We start from the raw sequence: 17,341 nt of genomic DNA, 5'->3' as shown, positions 1-17,341 counted from the left end.
TATGGAATTTCTATGCTTCATAAACTCAGATAATGTCCTTTGTTGTTTCTGCAGCACCGCAGCAAGTCAGGAGTGTTAGAGTTACAGCCTGTCACATTCAGCATCTTTCTCTCCATGAGCAAAAAGAGAGCAGATTATGCACCGTGTGTAAACACAGCTGCATTATGCTTTATATAGAACACTTGTGGAATTAAGGACACTTGTGATTCCATCTGGACGCATGTGTTTACACATGGCAAATAATATACTTGTATTTACATATGTTTTGCACATGCCACGTAACAGGCCCCATCCTATTGTCCATCTCTTTAACCCTTCAACATAGAAAAAGAAGCAAACTGTACAAAATAACTAATAGCCCATAGGGTAAATCAGAATCATATGGACTGAGAAGATCTCAGGTTTGATCTCTGATCCATAGCATTAACATTAGTCTCAGTGCCTCTGGCCATGGAGAAGGGGAAAAATGGTCAGTCGAACACCACTTATCCGCACACTAGATAACCACATTTCCCCTTATCCTCAATAAGGTTCAGATGCAGAAGTGAAGTTGGCAGGTGAAGTGGGTGAAACCTTTAATTTGTGCAGAATGTTTGCTATTTTACTTCGGCATCACGAGGCAGAGAGATCTGATCAAGGCAAGGACATGGATAAACACAAACACACAACACAGAGAGCAGAGAATCACACATACGTGCACAATCACAGACCTGACAATCTATTGTTTTCATATCCACAATGGGACTGGTGACAGTTACTGTGGTTATCTGGCTGTCTACTAAATTCAACCTGTGTCAAAGCTTGTTCATATGTTCCTTGATTTAATGTGTGCTTTCTTTGGGAATGCAGGTCAGTCTCACTCTTTATATGGAAAAGGGCAGCATCCAGGTAAGTGGGAAATGAACTAATAGTTGCCTTTTTCTATATTGCTGTCTGTACACCCCATAATAAAACCCCAGACTAACAGGCAAATCTTTCCTTCCAAGGGTTCAGAGGTGCAGCAGTGACTGAATTCACAAACAGGAACTACCCCCGTGTAAATGCAGGTATGTGGTTATATGTGGAGTCACAATATAAGTTATATATTACGTATGTGGAGTCCTGTAGCTCAGTGGTTAGAGCACTCGCCTTGCAAGCGAGAGACCTGGGTTTGATTCCCGGCAGGATGAAACCTTGGGCAAGTTTCCTTACTCCACATGCCTGATAATAATCCCTCAAAAAAAATTGGTCATTTCAATCCACGACTGTTTGTGGGACATTGCTGTGCGCAATTGGCTGACGCATTTTGCCCACAAATATACAGTCAGTTCATTTTACAGTCTATTCTGTGAAGCGCTTTGAGATGTCTAGAAGACGTGAAAAGCACTAAATCAAATGCAAGGATTATTATTATTATATCATTAAGTTCCTGGAAGCTTTTATTCCGTTCCTAGAAACTTTTCAATTTAGAACACCCAAAATAATTTCGACAAGAATATCCACAAAGCTTCTGAAATGATCACTTTATACGTTTTAGGCATTCGCCGACAGAACCCAGGAGTTCCATTCCGCAGCCCGGCAAGATCACCTGTTAATCCTGGTGAGCTCTGTCTGTACCACTGGTAAACCATCTATTCATCTGTGTTCTGTTATTCTCCCCCAGAGAATAAGATCCTAAGTGATGAGATAAAACTCTCTTCCCACAAGTCTGGGCTGGATTGGGAGGCAGGTTGGCATAGGTAGTGAACTTCAATTGGTGCAAGCTTAACTACTGAACCAACTCCCTCTCCAATGCCCTGTGTTTTTTTTTACCCAGATCGGGTCCAAATCCCTGATTGTCCAGCCCTTTGGGAGTCATTCAACATAAAAGGCACTATACAAATGTAATTTGTTGTTGTTTAACTCCAAGAATCTAACTTAAACGAGCCCCATAGAAATTTATGGGGAGAAGAAGGGTTAACTTAACTTAAACAGCCACATCTCAGTACTCCAGCCTTGTTGCTTGTCAAAGCTTCCAGGCACTCTTGGTAATATGGCTTCTTTATCACCAGGGTTTACACAACCAAAACAGATATCAGGGCAGAGACCTGAATGGCCAGGTCTTCAGTCACGGCAGAAAGGTAAACACATGAAATCTACTAATTGCCAAATTGTAGAAATGTTTATTAATTGATTTTAAAATCAGGAAAATGGTAAAAGTGACACTTTCCTTCTGTGCAGATAGTGGTGGCATAGCAACAGATTCCGCATACACCTGGACTGAAGTGGAAACGTATCAGAACCCAGGTAAGAGTTCCTGGTTAACTGCAGAGACCAGGTTAGACCAAATATCCAGAGCAACCTCATACCGTTCGCAAGATGGATATTTTTCTTTTACAGTTAGATTTGAGAGGTGAGTGTGTGCTGGCAATTCTGGGTGTGCGAGAGGTGACCGTATGCTTGGGCGGCAGTGAGTGTAAGTGGTGAGTGTGCTCGGGCAGAGGTGGGTCTGCAGGCGGTTAGTGTGGTGGACGGAGGTGGGTGTGTAAGAGGTAAGTGTGAGTGGGTGGAGGCAGGTGTTCTCTGGCATGCTCAGCATGCTGGAACCTTCTGAAGTTTCTGGATACAGTATTTGGACCAGTTACCCAGTCAGGAGAGAGACATTTACGGTCTGAAGGTTCCACTTTAGATCCAGCTAAAAGCCTCTGGAGCTTGATTCTTAAAACCAGCCCAGTTCTCACCAAATTACATTTTCCATTCATGCCTGAACCCATTACTGTGGGATAAAATATGTTATATTAATAATAATCCTTGCATTTGATATAGCACCTTATTACATCTTTGCAATGTTTCTTCACCCATTCCTTGTGTTAAGAGCATATTTCGTTTCCATATTTTTTGAGCAACAGTGTTCCTTAATCCAGACTGACCTGTACTCAGCACTCTGCCCCTGGCCTCAAGTTCACGTAAGATACACAAGTAGGGGTCTAAGACAGGGGCACATCAAACAAGATTCCTTAAGGAAAGTGGAAGTACAGTGTTCAAAGTCATGGGAATTCCGTTCCAACGCGGTCTAGTTTCAGAGCGGAGTTGCCACGGACGGCGTGATATTTCCAGTGAATGGCCATTTGCACTCACTAGACTGAGGATCCCACTGGTTAACTGAGAATTTCCAGTGTTATGATCCCAGGCATTGGTTGGCTTGTTTTGAGGAATTTGTGTGGGAGGTTTATAAGTGCTTATATACCCACAGGTGTAACTTTCCATGCATGTCTAATGATATTATTTGTTCCTAAGCTTACAGCGCCAGACCACTGTCATCCGATTATGACAAGTGGATCCACAGCCTTGGTGGGAGCAGTAAGTGTTTCATATTATTTAGACATGCACCTCTTGCAAACGTTTTTTATACACACGCTTGCCTTTCTGTAGTATGCAGATCTGCACCGCACAACTCATTCTGTTAAACTCAGTTGTTATTTAGCTGTGTTGGGATCTAGAGCTAGAACTCACTGCTGCTAGAATTGCAATTTACTTTATGTATTTTGTTTACTTGTTTTCTGCATTTATTCTCATAAAGACAGAATGTTTGTTCACCAGTAAAGTTGCACATTTAATTCTCATTGGATTGTGTTAAAACAACAGGTTGGTTGGTCTCATACCCCTGTGTTTTGATTTTTTCTCTACATACCAGTGTAAACAGTGAGTCTGCTCTGGTTAATGAAGGGTTCAATTAGACTTTATAGAGAAAATAATGCAATTACAATAAGGAGTAGCAGTCAAAGAAGTGGGTTTTAAGTTGGACCTTGAATAAGGGGAGGGAGAGAGCAAGTCATAGCGACTCTGGGATGGAGTTCCAGAGTATTTGGGTAATGTGTTCGAGTGTGAAATATGAAAGTATTAAAGAGAATGCAATTTTGTTTTCTTTTCAGATCACAGACCTCAAGATCCAAATTTATGGCGATTGCAAGCCGAATCCATGGACAGAAGTAAGCGTTCTGTTTTGCACGGAATGTATTTTATGTGGGTACATATAATTACTAGCTCATTTCAAACTGTTGGAAGTTATTTCTTGTGTAGACTAATATTTTCTTATCAAAGACCTCAGGGTTGATGTGCCAGATAGAACAATTCTTTAGATGAGCTCAGATTAGGACCTTATGGAATTCAGGAGCAGAGACTTTCAACACACAAGTAAGTTGACGCTGACATGTTGTCGACTATGGCGTGGACCTGTTCACATGACAGACAGACCAGTGGACTATGGCTTCTCTTTGAGAAAGGACTTGAAATGCAGGTCCTCTCTCACCGATAAGCCATAGTCCACTGGCCTATCTGTCAGGCGAACAGGTCACATTGAGTCCCAGAATTGCATCACTGAAATGGGAATAGATGGGTGATAAATTTCCTTAAATGGATATGAAGTCTGGGTATTTTATAAGTGAAAAATGTGCAAGTCAAAGAATTTATAACTAGTCAAAGCCAGATGTGTTCCAGGTGCAGAGGTTGATGTCTGCTTGCAACACACCTTCTGAACTCCTCTCAGATGCCAATCTAAATTTTGACTTCCTAAGATTTATCTTCCGAGAAGTGTTCCACAGGGTTGCCCTCAAATCTCCGGAATTCACTGCTTTCGAGTCTTTTTTTATGATTCCCGCAGCATGGATCCTTCTGAATACTTGCAGGTGTATGATTCATTATCATTTCAACACTTTATCACAAATGCCAATTATTTTTCTCTAGATCACAACACGGATGAAACAGATACTGGTTTCTGGAACTCTGACTTACAACCCTTCAACATAAGGGGTAGGAACCTGAACTATTACCTACTTCCTTCCAACTGGCCTATTGGGATCCAACAGTTCTTTAGATGAGCTCAGAGTAGGAATAAACTCTTGAATGCTAAAGGATATATGGTAATGCAATTACATTACATATGTGGGCATATTGATTATAATAAAGAAAATCTTTGTAGTTGATATAGCGCTTTTTGCACTGGGAGGATGACTCAAAGTGCTTCATAGGATTTAATGAAGGGTGAAGTAACTGTGTATTTTATAGGCAAATAATGTAAGCAACAATATTTACAATTTTAGGCCACAGTCCATCTACCCATCAAATTTTCTGTAAGATTCTTCCAATTAAACCTAATAACCTTGAATGCTTTTAATTGGCACAAACCAACTTGGGTCCTTTTCTAAACTTTATTTCCTTATTAATGTGAAATATTAGTAAATAGCGGTATACTTTTTATTTCAATGTAACATTTTCCAGAGGAGAAATTCTTACTCATTGTGAGTTGTGACTTGCTGTTTCACAGAATCCTAAAGCTTACAGCACAAAATAAATAAGCACATGCATATTCTGTGCTAGTTCCACTGGGCTGACCTGCTCTAATCCATACCCTTTATGTCTTTACTCTTCAATTACTCTTAAATGCTCTGAAACGCTGCCCTTGGTGAAGGGCGCTGTATAATAATCCCTCAAAAAAAATTTAGTCACTCCATCCACAACTGTGGGACACGACTGTGCGCAATTGGCTGCTGCATTTCGTCCACAGAATATATACAGTCATTACACTTTACAATATATTCTGCAAAGTGCTTTGAGACATCTTGATAAGGCACTATATCAAATGCAAGCAATATTTTTATATTATATAATTGCAAGTTGTTGTTCAACTCTCTAAAATTTCTCTTAGTCTCTTTTTGATAGCCTGCAAAAACAACAAACGATTGTATATTGTGTGTCTCAGGCTCGGCAGATAAACATTCCTGTCTTTGAGTCTGAAGACTCCATGTCAGGACTCATATATCAAACATATATCAAATGCAAGGATTGTTATCATTATAGTCTGGGAAAAGACTCCAGTGCAGTGCTGGAGGTGTGCTGCATTGTTGGAGGTGCAGTCAACAACAACAACTTGTATTTATATAGCGCCCTTCACACGGGTTAGTGTCCCGGAGTCTGCGATGGTGCAGAGGAGGGGACAAAGGACAAACAGGAGACCGGAGTCAGCTGAGAGGAGGCAGCGAGTGGTGGAGTGGGGGGTAAGCAGATCGGATAGGTAGGGAGGTGTAAAGGGCATGAATGGAATGCCCTGCATTCTTCAGGATGAGATGTTAAACCAAGGTTCTGTTTAACTGTTCAGGTGGATGTTAACGATCCCATAACACAATTGAAAAGTGAGAGGAGTTTCTCCTGGTGTCCTGGCCACAAATCCCCCAAATAAAATTGGTCATTCATTGCATTGTTGTCTTTGGGACATTGCTGAGTGCAAATTGTCTGCTGCATTCACCAACACAATAGTAAGCTGCTACACTTTACAGTGAAACCTGTGAAGTGCTTTGAGACATGATGTAAAAGATTCTATATCAAATACAAGGATTATTATAATGAAGACGTGAGGTGAATCTCTTCTTGTATTGTTCAAATGCACCTCCTAGTGGTTGGATTAAAAATATCACCACCTACACCACCGACAGGATGGTTTCTATTGTGGGTTACCTGCCTGTACAACCAGTAACAGCATGGAGGTGGTTGCTAATAATAATAATAATAATCCTTGCATTTGATATAGTGCTTTTCACGTCTTCTCGACGTCTCAAAGCACTTCACAGAATAGACTGCAAAGTGAATTGACTGTATATTTGTGGGCAGCAGTGTCCCACAAATAGCCATGGATTGAAAATGACCAATTTATTATTGCTTTGGAGGGATTATTACTAGGCGTGTGAAGTAAGGAAACTTGCCCAAGGTTTCGCCCTGCCTTGTGTGATGCAATTCACAGATATGAAGAGACATCAAGGGACCATGTTGTAAGGATAAATTATATTTGTATATCTAATGAGAATAAAGGAAGATAAATGATAGGGCGCAGTTCCATTTTCTTAACTATGCTAATAATATTTTCTTCCTAACCAGGTTTCAACACAGGGGATGGAGATTTGGGACATATTATAGAAGATCCTGCTTCCCAAGGAGATCCAAGTATTTAAGTTTTGCTATTTTTTAAACAGAAAGTAATAACATTTGTCAAAGACATATTAAAGTAACAGAAACAAATCCATATTTTATCATTGAATTTGTTCTCTGAATTTTCTATCTCAGTCACCCATTCTGGTGAGTTGATCAGAAGAGATGCGGTTTATTTGGAAAACAGCTCTTTCTATTTTATAGCAATATTTAAGAAATTGTATTTTATGTTAAGAGACCAGTCAAATATACACCACATTATTTTGTCTACAAATAAGAACATGTTTTATTTCACCCACAAAATACACAGTCAATTCACCTTACTTATTCTGTGAAGCGCTATCTCAAAGACATGATAAGGTGCTATATCAAATACAAGGATTATTATTATATTTGAAATGTTAATTTAAACCATGATATTAACAAATTGGATCCATTCCGTTATTGCAATTTACGGTTGGTGAATATTGGATTGTGTGATTTGCAAACTGGCAATTTATCTACTCCCACCTCCACAGAATCATAGATTCATAGAAATTTACAGCACAGCGGTAGGCTATTTGGGTCGATATGGGCTCTCAGAGCAAGGTGTTCATTCAATCCCACTTCCCTGCCTTAGGTCCATACCCTTTCAAGCCTCTAACCTTTGTATTCCATCCATTCCTTAAATCCATGGACAGCTTTACCACCACACAACTAAGCTCCTTTTATGAATTAACTTCAGTTTGCTTTGATCTCTGAGATGCTACACATTGCTTATTATGGCCTAAACAATTGGCAGACCAGTGCTTGCTGCAAACAGATACGAAACATAACATGAAGGGAACAAGTCCATTCAGTGGAAGCTTTTTATTCTAAGTGGAGTTTCACTACATTCAGTTTTGCTATAAGTAAGTCCCACTTGATGAAGAATTGTGTTGCTAGCAACTGAAATTTAAAGAAACGATTTACTACAGCAGACATTGTAGCTCAAATTTGTTTAAGAAATATATAGATCCTAGTTGTTTTTTAACATAATTGTAATTTTTATATTTCTTATTTATATTTGTATCTCATAGTTGTGGCAGAATACATCCACTACTATAAGTTGCATGCACTTTCTGTGTAATTTTGATGACGTGATAAGGTACAAGGATTAATATTTTATAACATTGCTCAAAGAAACCAGAAGGTCCCATGTGATTCCTGGTCTGTGCTGAGTTAAAGATACTCGGTCTCAGACAAGAAAGAGAAACATTAGTCATGGTTCTGACTCCTGATTGCTATCCAGTGACTACCCCCTCCCCTCCCAATGCTGGAATGTGCCTGTATGTGGATGTCAAATGGGAATAGGAGCTTGAATGGTCTCCATTATCCTTGACTGAGTAGAAAAGAGCACAAGATTGTTGGAAAAAGAAAAGGCAAATATTAGGCACAACATAATCAGAAAGGGATACTATATCAAACTTGTTTGAAAATAGGACACGTAAGGCCCAAATTCCACTTAATCTTAAAATCGGCTAGAATTGTGAAAAACTTAACAATCTTAATTTGGAAGCCACTTCTTTTGAGAAATCCAGATTGACGTGCTGGACAATGTAATAGCGCAATCGAGTCAACCCTCGGTGGTGGTCTCGGTGGTCCGGTTCCTGAGCTAAGCAGGTCCGCAGTACTCCAGGGCACTGCTGATGACAGCACAGCCAGCCTGGTGTAATGGCAGGCTCATTTGTTTTTGGTTGGGAACAGTTGTGGCCAAAGTACAAAACAAGCTAACGTCTCTGGAAACTAAGCAACTTTCCAATTGTAGCTCTTCACTTCAGAAAGTGCAGCTCTGATAATGGATGTAATGGATAATTGTTGTATAGAATAACTGCCTTTGGCTCAATCTTCTAGACTGCAAGATTGATATTGCCTTCCTGTTGGATGGAAGTTGGAGCATAGGAAAACGCAGGTTCAAGATCCAAAAGAAATTCCTATTGGATTTTGTTCAAGAACTTAATGTGGGGGTTGCAGGCCCACTGATGGGCATTATTCAATATGGGTAAGTAAAGTCAGTAAACAGTTACCACGTAGACTTAGGGGAAGCACTGTGTTGTTGAAGTCACCATGTCTCAGATGAGATAAGTTAAACCAAGGTCCTGTTTGCTTGTTCCAACAATCCACTAACTCAGTTCCTCTTTATGCGGGTCATGGGACTTGGCTGCGTACAACCACATTTTCCTACAAAAGCAGTCACAGGATGGACAGTTATTGCTTGTGAGGGGTCAGCCTGACTGATTTGGTAGCACCCTCGCCTCTCAGTCAGACGTGTATGGGTTCAAGCCTCACGTCAGGACTTTTAACTCATATAGTCTAGGCTCACATTCCAGTGCAGTGCTGGAGGAGTTCTGTAGTATTGGAGGTGCCACTCTTAGGTCACTTTGCTAACCAGGCAATGTGCCGTACATAACCAGTACTCATTCCGTGTGCTGCTAATGTGCATACTATAAACCTGTATGTCTCTTGAGCTCTGTGATATAGTTGATTTTGTTGGTTTATTTCAGAGATAATGCTACAACAGAGTTCAACCTAAAGACTTACAGAAATTCCAACTTCCTTAAACGTGCCATTGGAAAAATTCCACAGAAAGGTGGCCTTTCCAATGTCGGTAAGTGTTTGGTTATGTTCCTGTTGAAAAACTCAACCTCCATATCTACAACTAATCTGACACACAACAAATAAACTCAGCACCATGCTTGAGAGACTCCAAACCAAACTTCTGAGAATTCCACATAACTATGATTTCTGTTTGTCTGGTATATGGAGTGCATACTCTGTCCTGGAGGGAAGTCACCAACTCGTCCCCAACAAACTATATTTATTCCTATATTTAAAAAGGGAGATAGAACAAGCCCAGAGAACTATAGGCCTGTCAGCTTCACATTGATGGTAGGAAAGATAATGGAATCCTTTCTGAAGGAGGTAATAGAGAAACATCTAGAAATGGAAAACATAATAAAGAATAGTCAGCACGGATTTCAAAAAGGTCACGCTTGACCAACCTCATTGAATTCTTTGAAGGGGTAACAGAAAGAGTAGACAAGGGTAATGCGATAGATGTAATATATTTAGATTTCCAAAAGACGTCCGATAAGGTACCACATAATAGACTAATGAATAAAGTCAGAGGATGTGGAGTCAGGGGAAAAATAGATGGTCAGTGTCTGTTGCTGATGAGATAATCTGCTGTGATGCTCACAAGATATCTCAACAGGTGCTTTTCCAAGATCTGCCAAGAAAAGATGTCCCTCATTCATCCCTCAGACAGTGTCTGAAGGATGAATCGATATTTAATTTGAACCCATTTTTTGAGTCAATAGTAAACCAAGTGTTAAACAACAACAATACAATTACATTTGTATAGTGCCTTTCAAAGATATGGGTTCCAGTTTTAAAATGATATGATTACTGTTACAGTAAATCCTGCAAAGTGCATTGAGACATCCTCCCGATGTGAAAGACGCTATTCCAAATGCAAAGATTATTACTAATGATATTATTAGAAGCATGCAAAGTAAGCTCTGATATTTAAAAATAAGAGTGTAAATCACACAATAATCAGAAAATCTAAAATAAAGTAGGAATTTTAAGGTAAAATTAACAAGAGAAGGAGATAATGGGGTAAAAGTGGAGTAGGAATGAAGTTCACAGATCCAAAATACTCGTCTTAAACTGATTTCCTGCTGTTCTTGAAAGTAACTTCCAAATAAATTCCAAATTAGAAGTTTTCAAAATTCAGTGCGACCCTAACCATTAAGCCAGTGGTCTTAAGGCTAAGACTGTCCGAAATTTATTTCTGATCTTAGACTCTTAAAAATCTAAACAAAGCTTCAGATGATATTTTGAAGAAAATCAAAAACGTGTTGGATACGTTGAGCTGTGTTTCACAGGCAGAGCGCTGACACACACCAGCCAGCATTTCTTTTCCAATGGGAATGGGAATCGAGGAGCTGCCCCTAACGTGATTGTGATTCTTGTGGACGGATGGCCAACGGATAAGGTTGAAGAAGCGTCTCGCCTTGCCAGAGAATCTGGCATCAACATCTTTTTTATCACCATAGAAGGACCGGTTGACAATGAAATGAACAGCGTTGTTGAACCAAACTTTGTGGACAAGGTAATGTTCCATAAGCACTTGAACAATGGATCTTTTGCAAATGTCCAAAATGTCCATCAGGACAATGTTTATGTACCCGGTAAACGGGTCTCACAGGAGTCTGTACTGATCCTTGTTCTGTGTTATTTTAGATACAAAATACACAGTCATTACACTTTACAGTATATACTGTGAAGAGCTTTGATATATATATATATAAAGCTATATCAAATGTGAGGATTACTATTAATATTATGAATATACAGCCAGTAATGGGATATAATAATAATAATAATAATAATCCTTGCATTTGATATAGCGCTTTTCACGTCGGGAGGACGTCCCAAAGCGCTTCACAGAACACACTGTAAAGTGAATTGACTGTATATTTGTGGGCGAACGCGGCAGCCAATTGCGCACAGCAATGTCCCACAAACAGTCGTAGATTGAAAATGACCAATTTATTATTGTTTTTGGTTTTGGAGGGATTATTATTAGGAGTGTGGAGTAAGGAAACTTGCCCAAGGTTTCGCCCTCTGCCTGGAATTGAACTCAGGTCTCTCGCTTGCAAAGCGAGTGCTCTAACCACTGAGCTACAGGACTCCATTTAACTGATTGATTCTAGTTAGGACCTGTCCAAGATACGTATAAGCCAAACCCCAAATATTACACCTCTTGAATAACCGTTCATTATTGAATACTTCAAACTCTCAGGGTGATGCTGAGCACCAAATAGCTGTCAATTTATCTGCATAACATTCCCTTAATCTCATTCTGTAAAGCCCTGCAAGACATTTCTATTACGTGAAAGTCACTATCAACAGTAAATACAACTAGTTGTTGAAGTGGCAAATACTGTGAGTGAAGACCCTCTGGATTATCAGGTCTGTGGTTTAAAATCAGTGACATTAATAACAATAATAATAATCCTTGCAATTAATATAGCGCTTTTCACGTCGGGAGGACGTCCCAAGCGCTTCACAGAACACACTGTAAAGTGAATTGACTGTATATAATTGACTGCATTCTGGTAACTACGCTTCTTGCAACCCAGGAAGTGACTCCATTCCACTTGTTGTACCTCTCGGTTTCTAAACCTCCAGAGAACTGTGTCTGAGGGATGAACAGATTCTTCAGTCCAGCCGAAAATAACTGACTTGGATAGCTACCTTATCCTTTCAGATAATGACAAAGAAGAGTCTTTGTTTCTCAGAAAGACTCCGCAACTATTAATGCCTGGACAATGTCCAAGGGAGCCCATGTGTCTCTAAATGGTTCAAGATGTGGCAAATATGAGCAGCCTGTGTCATAGTGTTCTCATGGCATACGCTGGTCTTCAGAAAATTTGGGAATGTCACATGGGATCCCATTAGATCAGGGAATCTTGTGACTGAGTATTTGTTTGATCTCAGACAAAATATATCTAAGCCAATTTGAATTGTGCGAACAGTCTTTGGCTGCAGGGTTGCCGAATCTGAAATGTGTTTCAAATTAATCCACTTGATGTCTTATCTTATTCAGGCGTACACATGCCTCCCAATTTTGCTTCGTACCTTTCTTTTATCTGCATTGAAATCCTTTTGCCTGTTATCAGATCAGGTGCATATCTTGAGTTATTTAAGGAGTATGGCGTTGGTAATAAAAAATCTGCCAAGATCTAATAAACTAGTGAAACTGGCACCAGAGGCTGAATGTTCTCCTCTTTTCCTTGTTTTTCTATGTTCCTGTCTAGTTTGCTTTATAAGAAGTTGGCTGCATCCTTCTGTTGTCCGTAACGTGATGCCATCCATCTACAAATTTGATTAACTTGTACTGAGTCTGTGGATCCACTTCATTTATATGTATTAAGAACAGGACCACTGAGGCATCCCACTCAATTCAGCCTAGCTCCCTTAACAACTACTTTCTGCTTCCTGCCTTTTAGACAATTGCTAATCCCAGTCCAATACCCTCGATATTCATGACATCAGTTTGTGAAGGTCTCTCATGCGGTATTTTGTCAAAGGCCATTTGACTTGGACCTATGGCTTCTCACAGTCAAATTGGAATGTCACAGCTATAAAATGTCCATGAGATTGGTTCGGACAAAACCTACCTCCTCTGGAGCTGTCACTTATTAAGTTAATTTCATATATGTAATGTACAGTATTTTGCTTCTGATGATTTATTGCTTTAGGTTTCCAATGTTTGAGGTCAGGCTAATCGTTCTGCAGGTGACAGGTATGGCTCCGGTACCTTTCATAAAACTGGGAAGGTCATTTGCTTGTTTACAGAATAATACACAAAATACAGTCTTTTGTATATGGAGCCCTGCAGCTCAGTGGTTAGAGCATTCACCTCACAACTTGGATTTGTTTCCTGCCAGGGCGAAACCTTGGGAAAGTTTCCTTACTCCACATGCCTGATAATAATCCCTCAAGAAAAAAAATTAAATAAAATAATAATTTGGTCATCAATCCACGACTGTTTGTGGGACACTGCTGTGCGTAATTGGCTGTCACGTTTTGCCCACAAATACAGTCAATTCACTTTACAGTATATCAGTATATTCTGTGAAGCGCTTTGAGACGTCTAGAAGACGTGACAAGCACTATATCAAATGCAAAGATTATTATTATTACACAATCCATTTTACAATGTGAAACATTTGAGATGTCTCAACGACGTGATAAAACACTCTATCAAATGCAAGGATTGTTATTATTATCATTACAGTGTGTCAATGCCAGTCAGTGTTTATTGACTCCTTCAAAATTTTCGTTCAGTGTTTCATAAATTTTCTCCTTTGTCTGTATGAATGCCTTGGAAGATTTGTTGTTTTTCACCTCCTTGCACCTACATAAGCCGAGCTAGGAAGTCTAACCCACTAATGTTAAAATCATGGAGCTCACACTACGTATGTTTGATGTTGGACAATTTATTTTTAGTATCTTCTGTTGTTTAAAAACCTTCAACAAGTGGTGATTTAATATGTGTTCTATCTCTTGTTCATCCTCATTTTCAACTCCCTTTGGGTCTTCACTTCTTCCCTGACTCACTGTTGGGAGTATTGAAAGGTTTTGTTTTAGCGTTCTGCTTTCCATATGCAGCTTATGTTTTTCCAGTTCTTTCTTGGCTGCCCTATTTTAACCTCCTTTTGTATAATCTCTCGCCAGTGGTTGCTTTTTACAAGCTCTTTTAATGTTCATAAGCTTTTTGTTTTAAACATTTTAATTTTCCTGTTCCACTTTGAAACATATTTGTCTAATAGGCCCCGCAGTATTTAGTTATGGACCCGAGCAGAGTGTGTAGAAGGTCAGAGGCAGCTTAGCAAAGGCGGTGGGTAGAGGAGTGGGCTGTGAGCAGATGGGAGAAGTAGGGAGGTGTTGGGGCTTGAAGTGATTTGTGTGAGGCTCTTGAAATCAATCTGAAGTGCATTTTCCCAGATGTAATAACCAGAACACTCCTCAGATGTTAATCTCTGCTTCCACTTTTGTGAAGTTGCATCAGAAGAGGTTTTCGGCAGCCAGCCAAAGACTGGGTGAAATCCACTGGCCCTGCTCTCAAGTTGGGGTGGGAACAGGGTCTGGTGGCACTGCAAGGATATTTTTATACCTTGTGATGGAAGCCTTTCCATCGCCAATTTCTATTATTCCTTAAACAAAAGGCGAAATACAAAATACTCCAGCGACTTGCTTTTATTTCTATTTTTCCTTGTTGGCTTATTCTTTACTTGGAGATGGTGAAATGAACCTCAGTGGTCTTTTCCAGATCTGTATCTTCCTGTTTGTTCCAGATTTCCAGCCATCAGGCATCAGTTTTCTTTCTATACTCAGAGGGTAATTGCCGACTGGAACAGGCTAGGCTGGCAGGAAAGGTGGTAGAGGCCAGGACACTGGACTCATTTACAAAGCAACTTGATGCTGTGTTGAGGAAGGTGGGGTATTTTCTGGAAGGATAAGATCGGATAGGCTGAAGGGCCTTATTCATCCAAACTAATCTTGTGATCTGGGTCATACTTGACTAGGAATAAATCATTTACTAGTTTCACACTAACAGGCCGGAAATTTGACTCAATCACAGGCTATAAAACCATTTATTCGGTCTTAGAATTTAAGATGGCATAAAAATGTTGAAAATTCTTCAATTCAGTTTTAATTTAGAAACTAGTTTCTTTTTAAGAAATGCGTGAAAACAAGGCTTCCCAACTAAGACTCAATTTAAGAAGTTTTCCCCAATTGTATTTATTGTCATCTTAAATTTAAAGATAAAATGGTCAAAACAGGTAAAGATTAGATGGAATTTCAAGTCTTTTTGCGAAGTGAAGTTCATGAGGTCAATTGTAGGAACCCTCAGGTTTATTAACTGACCACCAGAGGGAGATAAACAAGCATTTGAGTATCCTTAATGAGAGCGGCTTGTATTTGTTTTGAAGTCCCGTAACTTTTCAAAATGGTTTACCGTTAAACTTCAGAGCTGGCAAATATTATCAAGATTGCACAAGTGATGTGCTGCTTTGTAACAATAATCCATTCGATAACAATTTACATAGTGTTCTTCATGCAGGATAGCGTCTTGGAGCGCTGCACAATGTTAGGGTTGGACACCGAGCGAGGCAGAGGGGGGAACGGGAAGTAGCCATAGGTGCTATATGAACGGATGTGGTAATAGTCTCTGTGTGCAATGGTCTGATGATTATACATGGATGTTGTGGTTTGCTGCGGCTTAATAACCCGAATGTGCCTGCCCTCTATTATACATATTGCACCTGAGCATGTATTTAATCAGGATACATTACACTAGAAATATGGCTGAGTACAGTCATTTGTTTCTCTAAACAGCACGGCAGGCAACTGACTAATGTTTGAGTTAGAGATTGGGAAGGTGCGAATCAATACGCTACAATAAATACAATTTACACTTATACAGCACCTTTCAGGACTTTGTCCCAAAGTGCATGACAATTCTGGCTGAATATCAATAGCTGAGGGGGTGAGGAGGGTAAAGATGATTTAAGCGTTCTGAGACACTACACTGCGTGGAAGGCACTATAATAAGTCAAGTTGTTGATCAAAGGATGAATGGAACTGTCATTTTGATGCTTAGCCAATTTAGTGGGGCGTGTTGATGTAGCTTAAGGAGAATACATTCTTCACCATGATGCACTTAAATTACCCCATTGGTTAAATAGCAGTGGCTTTGGACACTGGTCAGCTCCCTGGCTGATGGTACATGGCTTAAGTCGAGATCAAACAATGAGAGAAAATAACCACTGAAAATCTTTTTAGTGGCCAGCATTTCTGTTCTCATGAGGTCAGTCCCCCCATACAATACAAAGGTACAGTATAAAATTTGTTGACAAATTTGCAGGGCTATGGAGAGAGCACGGGAGTGGGATTAATTTGGATAGTTCTTTCAAAGAGCCGGCGCAGACATGATGGACCGAATGGCCTCCTTCTGTGCTGTATAATTCTATGATTGTGGTTATAGCGCAGTTAGATTTTGCTTCACCATTTTTTAAACCAAGAGAAACAAGTTGATTTGTATTCATTTTACTTGATTTAAACAGGATTGTTTCTTTCAGTCTAAGCTTGTCTTGTGAGACTTCAATCTCTCATTTTTCTCCGTCCCTTTCAGTCTGTGTGCAGAACCAACGGATACTTTTCAATCAATGTCCCCAGTTGGTTTAAGCTGCACCAGGTGGTCAGGCCACTGGTTAAACGTGTATGTACCACCAACCGCTTAGTGTGCAGCAAAACATGCCTGAACTCTGCTGACATCGGATTTGTGATTGACGGCTCAAGCAGTGTAGGAACTGACAACTTCAGGACCGTCCTGCAGTTTGTAGCTAACATGACCAAGGAGTTTGAAATCTCAGATACGGACACTCGGATCGGGGCCTTGCAGTATACATATGAACAAAGGCTGGAGTTTGGATTTGGAGAGCACAATACAAAGGAAGAAGTGATCAGGGCCATCAAAAATATACGGTACTGGAGCGGTGGGACAAGCACTGGGGCAGCCATCAGTTATGCATCCGAGCAGCTCTTCAGTAAATCCAAACCAAACAAAAGAAAACTGATGATCGTCATCACAGATGGAAGGTCTTATGACGATGTCCGAACACCAGCACTTGCTGCGCAAAGAAATGGTAAGATCGCAACCGTACAATACAATACACATTTATAGAGCATCTTTCACTTCAGGAGGACGGCCAAAGACTCGTAACACTGCTAGCTTGGCACTTGATCTAGGGGTGGGAACCGAAGCGGGTAGGAGTCGATGGGGGTAGGAAAAAAGATGACTGAAAGC

The 17,341-nt window shown here is 40.0% G+C and overlaps 1 protein-coding gene across 1 annotated transcript in view; it reads left to right on the top strand.

The window, feature by feature from the left end:
* vit (vitrin) overlaps positions 1 to 17,341 on the top strand; it is a 35,647-nt gene that overhangs the window by 17,080 nt on the left and 1,226 nt on the right. Inside the window, exons 9-21 of the mRNA XM_007891317.2 lie at positions 850 to 888; positions 987 to 1,046; positions 1,517 to 1,579; positions 2,031 to 2,099; positions 2,200 to 2,265; positions 3,256 to 3,318; positions 3,891 to 3,947; positions 4,702 to 4,767; positions 6,886 to 6,951; positions 8,809 to 8,956; positions 9,459 to 9,562; positions 10,845 to 11,071; positions 16,667 to 17,180. Coding sequence (XP_007889508.1) covers positions 850 to 888; positions 987 to 1,046; positions 1,517 to 1,579; positions 2,031 to 2,099; positions 2,200 to 2,265; positions 3,256 to 3,318; positions 3,891 to 3,947; positions 4,702 to 4,767; positions 6,886 to 6,951; positions 8,809 to 8,956; positions 9,459 to 9,562; positions 10,845 to 11,071; positions 16,667 to 17,180 — 1,542 coding nt within the window. The remainder of the gene's footprint in view (positions 1 to 849; positions 889 to 986; positions 1,047 to 1,516; positions 1,580 to 2,030; positions 2,100 to 2,199; positions 2,266 to 3,255; positions 3,319 to 3,890; positions 3,948 to 4,701; positions 4,768 to 6,885; positions 6,952 to 8,808; positions 8,957 to 9,458; positions 9,563 to 10,844; positions 11,072 to 16,666; positions 17,181 to 17,341) is intronic.

The sequence above is a fragment of the Callorhinchus milii genome, unplaced genomic scaffold, assembly GCF_018977255.1.
Source record: "Callorhinchus milii isolate IMCB2004 unplaced genomic scaffold, IMCB_Cmil_1.0 Scaffold3, whole genome shotgun sequence".
NCBI classification, from domain to species: Eukaryota; Metazoa; Chordata; class Chondrichthyes; order Chimaeriformes; family Callorhinchidae; genus Callorhinchus; species Callorhinchus milii.
Note: the sequence above shows the minus strand (reverse complement) of the source record. Positions and strands in the feature narration are given on the sequence as shown.